The 10,223-nt window shown below is 35.2% G+C and overlaps 1 protein-coding gene across 1 annotated transcript; it reads left to right on the forward strand.

The window, feature by feature from the left end:
- The first annotated feature begins 7,128 nt into the window (after positions 1-7,128).
- LOC121237639 (brassinosteroid-responsive RING protein 1-like) lies at positions 7,129-7,899 on the forward strand. Its single transcript, XM_041134479.1, has one exon. It carries the CDS (start codon positions 7,243-7,245, stop codon positions 7,735-7,737), a length of 495 nt encoding a protein of 164 aa, XP_040990413.1. The 5' UTR covers positions 7,129-7,242; the 3' UTR covers positions 7,738-7,899.
- The last annotated feature ends 2,324 nt before the right edge of the window (positions 7,900-10,223 follow it).

Here is a 10,223-nt window from a genome sequence, read left to right on the forward strand (position 1 = left end):
ATCTTGACAAAAGGGTCTGTAATTGGCCCAAATTCAAAACATGGGCTGTACTGCGTTTCCCTTTCCTCAGCCTCAAAATGCCCACATGGACTACATGACAATGGTTCAAAACAAAAATAATATACTAAGGCCCATCTCTCTCTCTCTCTCTCTCAGCGTGACAAAAACACTTAGACAAGAAATAATGACTAGACGAATGCATTTTCAGTAGTAATTCATGTGAATTATAGCTTGTTCAGGCTTGATGCCTTCTACAGGTTTCGAGTTTTTATGGCAGCTGTTGCTTTCAACACACTTATGAAGAGGTAAAGACAGCCTGTGATTTACTGTGTTACTCAATGCTTTATGAATAGAGTTGACTCAGTTGGATATATCTGTTTAATTTGAGATCAGTTTTTCAAACACTCATGGAACAACTGGACTGGACCAAGCAACATGGCAGATGGGTCAGATGATGACATGCAGCATTAATTTGCAATGCTGAAAAATCAATTACAGTGATCATTCCTAGTTTTATTGCATGTTTCATAATGCTGCTTATGAATCCATACATTTTGTTCAGAAAAATAAACAAAAAACAGAAACACCCCTTGAAGCTCATTACTTCTTCCTTTAAAAAAAAAAAAAAAAAGAAAATATCCAAGTTTATTGATAGCCCTCACTTATGACAGAAGAAAACTGTAATTATAGATAGACATCTACGATCTACAAATAATCATAAAATATCAAAACACAGGCATCAAAAAGCCTAAAACATTTATCCAATAGACAAATATTCAAGGATTACAGATAAATCAACAATAAATCAAACCTTAAAAATAAGAAAAACAACCTCACTGCAAAATTCGCAAATAATTTTATGATCTTTTTACTCCCAAAAGACTTTGATGGGAGCCCTGAACAATAGCTCATCAGAGCACTCCAGAAATGATATTTCCCTTGCATCCCAGAGATAATTTCTGCATGTGAGAGGGAGAGGTTGAGAGAGAGAGAGAGAGGGAGAGAGAGAGAATAGTTTTGTAAGCACTTTTTGTTGGAAAGGTACAACAGTACCAGACATCCCCACTTGCAGACATGACCCACCAATCTGATTTATGTCTCTCTGCTGATATCGTTATCTTTTCCATCAGCCATCACAATGTGATTCTGGAAATCTCCCATTCAACACCTTGGCTTTTTCTCAAGCAAGCATGGTCATTGGTCCCGTTCCCATCCAACTACAAAAGCTCTAGAAATCTACATTTTAGACCCTAGGCTGAGCTCAAAAGCTTAACACCATTGAGCTTCGTTACCTAAAATGTTCAGTAAAAAGATTCTCCTAGCTAACTTCCATCCTCCCAACTAAACCATTACTAAATGAGCAATGGAGAAAACAAATCCTAACAAAATGCTCTCACGACAGAAGAAAGAAAAAGACATACTCTTTGCACAAAGCTAGTTTGTGTTTGCTGATGTATCCTAGGAACAGTAATTTCAGTAAACCTATTCAAAGTGTTGATTATCAAACATAAACAATCAAGAGTATGGATTAGAACTTGAAGAAAAAACAGGGTTACATAATGGCAGTTTTAGAGAGAATCCTATTCAAGACACAGTGAGGAGACAAGCTCACATTGGTGTACGGACAAAAAGTGGTGGAGGTGGGATTGACTATTAGTATAGCTGCCACTGCCAGTTCTATTATTTTGATCATTAGTTGCAGGTATCCTACAAATAAATTTCACTTAATTATCAGGGGTTTTGCTCCCACAAACAAAACGTGGGTACACAGTAAAGGTTCAGTGCGAACTGTTCAAAAGCAAAAGCAACTGCATAATTAAAGAGAAAGCAAAGAAGAGGACAGTAGATATGTATTTTTTGTGAGTATTTTTTGTGAGCAATATAAGACTGACTGGTATCTGTAATGCCAATTGATACAGAAGCAACTCAAGCAAGTTGTGGAAAAAAGTTCTAAGCTAGCTCATCTCTCTAATCCCAATTTGTCAAGCTATACGCTTGTGCCACTACTGCTTGCCGGCCTTGCTTTATTAGTTATTACTAACATGCGCATGCCTGCGCAGAAAGAGAGAGGGCATTGATAGAGATTGTAAGTATTGGTGAGATCATTGGATTGTTCCATAGATCTGGAGATCATGTACCAACCTTTTCAAATGACAAGCATTAATGGCCAAGTCAGTACGATGAAATAAACCTTCTGATATCAGGACTTGACAGAGATTACTCAGATTACCGTTATCTTGGACTTCTGCAGTATTCTTTTTGTACTGGGAAATCATGCTTATCCTATGCTTTCTAGGCAACCAAACAGAAAACCAAAAAGAAAGTAAAGGGAGGGAATAATGGGAATTTAAGGAATGATCTTGTTCTCAAGATTTCCTGTCCTGTATACCATCTTACTGACCAAAAAATGGGTCATCAAAATTGACGGTGTATTGTACAGTCCAATGAAATGGTTTTCAAACCTTGCTACAATCTAAAGAGAACTTGAAAAATCTATCAAGGATGGATGCACCAAGTCTTATCGAAATGAAGTTCTTGAAGCTCTGATCTACTCTCACGTTCCTGGTTGAATGGCAGTGCATATGATCCAACTACTGTCTATTAATGTATGTATGTATGTGTATGTATGCATGCATGTGTTCAAAACAATGATTAGTACTTAAATTTCCCAAACCAAAGGAGAAAGGGCATTCAGAAAGAAAAGCCACGTGGTCCCTGTCAGTCTATATCACCAATGAGGCAACAATCAACGTGGTCTCACATGTCGAATTAAAGCATGACCCAGAAAAAGCGACTAGTCGCTGCTAATTCTGCCAGTTAAGCAGTACTCCTCGGTTATTTTTCCGCCATTTTAATGTTATGAAGCGGTGGACAATATCTGACAAACAAGGTTGGGTAGAATTTGATGATCTTTAATTTATCGGTAGACATGTTGTGGTTCTTAGTTCAATATGATGGCAGGCAATCTCTGATAATTAGATGCTAAATTAGGAACTAGTCACATAATAATCTTGTCTTTTGGCCTAGAATGTCTAGGCGATCAGACTAAAAAGAGAGAAAAAAAAAGGAGCCTGAAATCAGAAGAACCAAATGAATTAAATATGAAAGGTGGAGTAAAAAATAAATCATGGTTGGATTTAGCTGGCCGGCCTGTTAATCAGTTTTGTTTATGTTAAATTTACTGACATGTTGCTTTTCACAACCTGGATGGACCTTCTAGGCCATTTAGGCAGCAAGGTAAACGTGAGTCATGATGAACAAGTTTACAATACATGCATGCATGAAAGAGAAGGTTCTTCAATACCAAAATATATGCGCATAATATTCAGCATATTCATTTTATGGGCCAATTTGGATTCTCAAACTCCTTATAATCTGAGTGCAGAACAGGAAGAAAAATGTGATTTTCTCATTAGAGTTTTGAAGTCAGAATAGAAAAAATCCAAACTTCAAACCCACTTATAGCTGAAGCTTCATCGGCATTGCTAGCTTCCAAAATGTCACTTAATCATAATCTATCAATTATTAAAGACGACGTCCAAAATATCATCACAGTTGTAGAAAGTCCTGACGCCTAGTCCTCACTATTCTGGCAAGCCTCCCCTATTATTGCAGACATACAACAAATTCTCCATCATCATTAAGGATGGAAACTAGTCAAAATTCATTGATTTTAAAATTGATGTGCACACTTAGTGGCATAATGGGCAGCAACTAATCTTATTTTTGGATGCCTAGCCTTAGGAGTGGTTTGGATTCAGAAATGAGTTAAGATGGGTTGAGATGGTTTGTGAATAGTAGAATAAAAATTGAATTATTTATTATATTTTGTGTGGGAATTTGGAAAAGTTATTTTGAGATTTGAAGAAGTTGAATTATTTATTATATTTTGTGTGAGAATTTGAGAAAGTTATAATAATGAGATGGGATGAGTTGATGTGAGTTTTGAATGCGATAAATTTCTTAGATGTTTTATGTATATTGACTGTAGGAAAGATCCACTCTAAACTCTTGTAATGCTGTTTTTTAATCTATAATATACTTGATTAGGGAAAAAAAAAAGTACACAGGCCTGACCGAACAAAAATTATTTTACTCTTTTTGTTGTCTCATAGATAGCATCGAAAACCCCATTTAAATTTCCAAATACATGTTACTCCTAGATTTATTAATTAAAGGTATCATAGAACAGTGAACAACAGAAAGCAAGGAATGAGACAAAGGAAGGAAACAGAGGGGGTGGTGGTGTGTAGTCAGAGGTCTGGACCCTCTGGTCCTAGGCGGTCGGGGGTGGGTGCGTGCATGGGTTGCAGCCCCACCCCCGCTGCTTATAATATATATGGGGAGTGAATGTCGACCTAAAGGGCGAAGGGTGTAGCCTCTAGAATTTTGTTTTTTGGGCGGGGTAGTCATTCTCTGGACTTATTAAGACACATGTCAGAGCAACTTTGTAATCGGCAATTGGTGCTGCAATGGTGAACATGGCTGCCATCTGATCTTCTCCCCAAGTTCCAATCCATCATGCTTCGCTGTTACACAGTCACAGCCTCGCCCAATATGCTTGTTACTTTGTCCTCCGATCCAGATCCTTCCTCTTTCTGTCTTCACGGGCATTATGTCTTGATGAATGATCAGTTGATTGTAATTCAATGCCCTGTGTTTGTCAGAACAGAAGTTTAACAGTTTATGTATAGAACATAGAGGAGAGAGAGAGAGAGAGAGAGTAACCCAATTTTGGTGAGTGAATTGGAACTAAATCAAACAACGTGCAATATGGTGATGGATTTCGTGAGAACATGTCTTTCTCTACCATCAATGATCGACATTCCACATTCAAGCTTTATCTCATTCGGCTATAATTGAAGGTACGATTAAAAAGATGACTTGTAAATGAACACTATATCGCTGTTGTTTGTCTAGATGTCCATTTTAACTGCATTCTACTGCGATAATCCACCCTGTTTAGGGTCTACACTACACATGTGCATAATGAATTCTTCTACACAGATCATGTGCAAAAGTTCCCTTCGTTTTAAGTAGTATAAACGTCAAAGGATGATCAAGTGGGTTAAATGGGAGAAACGATTTTCTGTGCAAATTTATCCCAAACAAGAATGAGTCACGAGTGTGTTTGAGAGAGAGAGAGAGAGAGAGATGAAGAATGTCCCGAACAGGCCATTTGAGATGTCAGTGGGTGCCCCGACTTAAGAATGGACAATGACACAATGATATGCCAAAAGAAACCAAATATCACCCACCCACTAGCCGTAATCAGCCTCATCTTTTTTCCATTTTTCTGTTTTTCTTTATGTCTAGCAAGCTTTGTGGGTTTCCAAAGGGACCAAAGGGGATGAGTGGTGGAGCCATCAGTCCCCACTTCATCTCTACGACATTTTGATCGCAATCTCTCTCTCTCTCTCTCATTTTGGCCCATTACTTGATGATTAATTCCCAATAATTAATCTTTGCCATCTTCTTCTTTTACTTTTAAAAAAATCTTCTTATAAGTAAGTTCGTGCACTAAACTGAGCAGCGATACTGGCGTGTAAGACATCTATTTAATAAAATAGTATTAATTAAAGACAGAAATGATTTTCAAGAGATATAATATATTCTTTTTATTTCAAAATTTTTCTTCTTTTATTTTTCTTTTCAATAAAAAAGATTATGTCAGTGTTTATATGCAGTTTGGTACACTAAATCGAAAACTTTTTATCTCTCTAAAGTCTAAACGGAGATCTATAACTCGTAATTATTACAACCCTAGGTAACTATATATGACTTTACTAAAGAGGGATCATATTATTAGTTCATTTTCAAGGGGACCTTAATCATCTTTTATGAATTATTTCCATGGACCCTATCGAACAAAAGAGACCGAAAACAAAAAGATTAGTGCATCCGATTCATGCGATTGTTAGTCACTAAAGAAGCCATCGGATCCATACATTTATATTCAATGCAGGCTTTGTCACTTGTTGACATGACAGATGTTCATTAAATGCCTATTTAAATTGATGAATTGGGGGTATTTTGCATGACAATTCACATAACACTAGAAGGAAAGAGCGCTGTTGCAGAGAGTATATGTTCGGAAAAATAGGATACTTGTTATAATTATAAAAAGATTTTATAAAATTAAACTCATAAATTTACTTGATTTTATATCATACGTTAGATCTACTTTTTCTATAATAAAATAAATTTACAATTTAACATAACACATCGTCAATTTATGAATTTATTTTTAAAATATTTCTCTAAAAAAGGAGGATGAAATTCTATTACAATATGTAATTTAAGAACTTTCTTATTGGCTTGGACAAATGAGAAGGTCGGCTAAAATTTACATAATTTATTTCAAAAAATCCTACATTGAATTGGACAAATTTAAAATAATTTAGATTTCTGCTACAGTAGTTAGTTAAAAATAGAGAATTACAATTGATTAATCAAATATTAAAATATTAATTTTTCACTCCAACCACACACGTGGAAAAAACAATTCTAATATGAGAATACAAAAGGGAACGGCAATTTCTCACTCCAACCACACATTAATTTAAAATGTTACCACCTTATTTGTATATGATTTAAAAATTAAAATAAATTTCAAAAATCTGGGTTAAAGGGAAAATGTTAATGAAATTGGTAGTAAAATGTTACAATGTTATTTGGAAATATGAATATTTTAATATTAATTTAATTAAAATATAATTATTATTAATATTAAATTGATAAAATAATAAAATGTGATACAAATAAATTAAATAAAAAAATTATTAAATTAATAATAATTTATTATTAAATAAAAAGTGAATGAATAATGGAGATTGATAGACAAATACAAAGAAATATGATATTAACTAAATTTTAAAAATGAATTTTACCAAGCCACAATAAGGAATAAGGATGCTCAAGGAACTCAAAAAGTGTAACACTGCATTCACATTCGTAAAAAGCCTCTGAATAGGACAGCAATGACCAGTACTCACATGAACCAAAACCATAACTGTGCCTGTGTCACTCTCCACAATCACATGTCCCCCTTCTTCATTTGTCATTCTTTTCAAACCTCGGACCCATTTTTGACATTTACACATCCCCTCACTCCTCCTTATAACTCGGCCTCTCCCTCTTCCTCTCTCCCACTTCGTATCTCTCTCTCTCTCTCTCTCTCGCTCTCTGCTTCAAAGAATCCACGCGAACGAGCATACTCTCTTTCTCTCTATAGTCTATTCCATGGGTTTTCCGGTGGGCTATACGGAGCTTCTTCTGCCGAAGCTCTTTATCCACGCGCTTTCGGTTCTGGGTTTTCTCAGAAAGCTCATCTCCACCCTGTTTCGCCATCTGGGTCTCGCCGATTTTCTGGAGCCCGACATTGCGTGGCACGACGCACCGGCCCGAGTCCCCGAATTCCACTCCATGTCGGCGGTTCTTATCCGGGAAATCCTTCCTGTGGTGAGGTTCTCGGACCTGGTGGACCCGCCGGAGTCCTGCGCTGTCTGCCTCTACGAGTTCGAGCCGCAGGACGAGATCCGACGGCTTACAAACTGCCGCCACATCTTCCACAAGGGCTGCCTCGACCGCTGGATGGGGTACGAGCAGAAGACGTGTCCCCTGTGCCGGACACCATTTATTCCGGACGATATGCAAGGAGCTTTCAACGAGAGGCTCTGGGCTGCTTCTGGGATACCTGAATTTTACGACGAATATACCAATATTACCGGTTGGTAGTAACTCTTCAGTTTACCAAAAATCGAAGAGAGAAAATCTTGGGTCTTGCCTGTTTGAGATGTTCATGAACCATGTGTGTATACATACCAAAAAATGATCTTTTTTTCTTTTAATTCTTCTAAGAAAGAGGTAAAGTTATAAGAAGTTAGATGATTTTGTACAGTTTCTTTTCCGGGTATATTGAATTTTGGGTAAAACAAAAAAAGCGCATACTTTACCTTTGCGTTTAATCTATGGGGATGATCTGATTTGACATGTTATATAATCAGGTAATATGGTGAAATTGGTATTGGTTCATGAACGATTTTTGTGTTATATGCTTGGATGTGACAAACGTTGGTTGTGGGGTGGTGGCAATAGGTACCTATAATGCAATAGGCGATAAGTGTGGCATGGTGAGTGGCAGCAAGTTTTGTTTGGATTAAAAGTGTATAAATAAAGGACGACATGAACAGTCTTACACGGGGTTTGGAGCTTTTTATGCTTGTGGTTGTGGGGACAACGTTGAATCTAGCGAAGCCGGAAAGAGATGGTGGAAGCTGCAATAATCCAATGCATCTCTCATAATCTTGCCATTGTCATCTGGACTATATGAATTGAATTTGGTTGAGCAGAGTACATCAAGGACTCACAGAAAAGTTGGCATCATCATTTTGTTACTCTCCCCTACCCTATAAACTTTTTCCGGCATTAATAATCTATGACTGTTTTTTACATTATGGTTTCTTTTTTGAAGGAGATAATATCATAATACGGCAGTGTCATGGACCATATTGAGTCAAAATTCGCATGAATCGAATACAAAGAATCGACTATCGAGGATGAAAGAGCCAGTAGAGCTGCTCTCTCTCTCTCTCTCTCTCTCTCTCTGAGCAAGCTCACGTTTTATGTTGTTAGCACTTTGTGAGGCTTGGCCAATGGCCATTGTTGCAACCTTTGAAGGGGACATTCTAAAATAAGTTTCAATTTGCATAAAGAGTCTCAGGCCATTTTTATCCCTAGGCTCACAAAAAGAATCCCTTGGTTCTTATTTCAATAGAGTTGTCATGGTAGGGACAAAAAATAATATTGTTATACTAAGTAATACATTTATAAAGTATGATCCGACCATGACAAAGACATAACATGAATATCATAATAGATAAACACAAAATGCTTTTTACAACATTGTTTTACAGTATGGTGTTCAATTTTTAGAAATTATTTAAGTTAAGAATTAAGAAATAAAAAATCCCACATACCATATTATTATCTCACTGACACATTGTGATGAGGCAACAAATTATCAGATTTTCATTTTTTTTTTAAATAACATAAAGATGATAGAAAGTGTCATGTTTACAAAATATAATAGTGATACGGTATGATTGCACTCTTATCTTATTATGATGGGCAACCTATCAATTTTTTATTTTCTAGTTAAAAATAAGAGATAATCTAAAAATGATAGAAAATATCGCATTTACAAAATAAAATAGTGATATAGTTTTTAACATTACTCTTAAGAAATATTTAACCATTCCAGCCATTTTACAAAGGGTTAGGTACAGAGGAGAGAGTAGAACAAAACGTGCAATCGGTATTGGTTTGTTAATCGATCGTGTGTAGCAAGTAATTATGGTATATTTAATATAAAAAAATATTAAATGTATTTAAAATTTTTTTACAAAATATGTACTTCTTCATGTATTATTTATTGATATGTTAAAAATTATAAAATTAAAAATTAAAAATAAAATAACAAAATAAATCTTGTAAGTAAAAATATAACTATAAGTATTATATTCCTTTTTATCAATATTTTTTTTTCTTTTTTAATCGGAGAGTGGGTCAAATTCAAGAACTCAATTTTGAAGATTATATATATACGCCTTTTGACCCTTTTTTTTTTTTTTATCAATAATTATATTCTGTTATAAGTTTTGGAATTATAATAAAACTTATAATATTCTCTAAAATATTTTTTTGGAAATAAAGTGTCATTTATTACATGGGCCCCCACCTTATGAGGAAAGGTGATGATATCGTGTGATGAACTTTTGCCCGTGGAAAGCGCCTTGTCGTGTGTCACGTTGCATGCACTAGATCATCTATGTATATGTCCTTTGCGTACATGTTTCTAGTTAATGCTAGACCTTCACCAACATCTTTCAAAATATCAATAATCTCTTATCAAAAAATATATATATATATATATCAATAATCAAAATACATAAAAATCAAAGGGTAAATGTATGTGGTCTCGGAATAATAACAGGGCGTGGGTGATTGATAAAATGAATTTGCTTAAATAATGTATGTTCTCTGTAATATTCTGCATGTATTTGAGTATAATACCTAAATTTATCATTAGAGTATGAGAATTTTTCTGTATAATAATTTTAAAGAATTTTAATTATAATTTTGAGTTGTCTTTTTAGAATATAGGCTCGAATATAACTTTAGATTGAATATCTTTCAAATGACTCTTTTAACCCTCCCATTAT

The sequence above is a fragment of the Juglans microcarpa x Juglans regia genome, chromosome 6S (assembly GCF_004785595.1).
Source record: "Juglans microcarpa x Juglans regia isolate MS1-56 chromosome 6S, Jm3101_v1.0, whole genome shotgun sequence".
NCBI classification, from domain to species: domain Eukaryota; kingdom Viridiplantae; phylum Streptophyta; class Magnoliopsida; order Fagales; family Juglandaceae; genus Juglans; species Juglans microcarpa x Juglans regia.

What these genes read in the sequence shown, in the direction of transcription:
- LOC121237639 (XM_041134479.1), top strand. Translation starts at nt 7,243, where the DNA reads ATGGGTTTTCCGGTGGGCTATACGGAGCTTCTTCTGCCGAAGCTCTTT.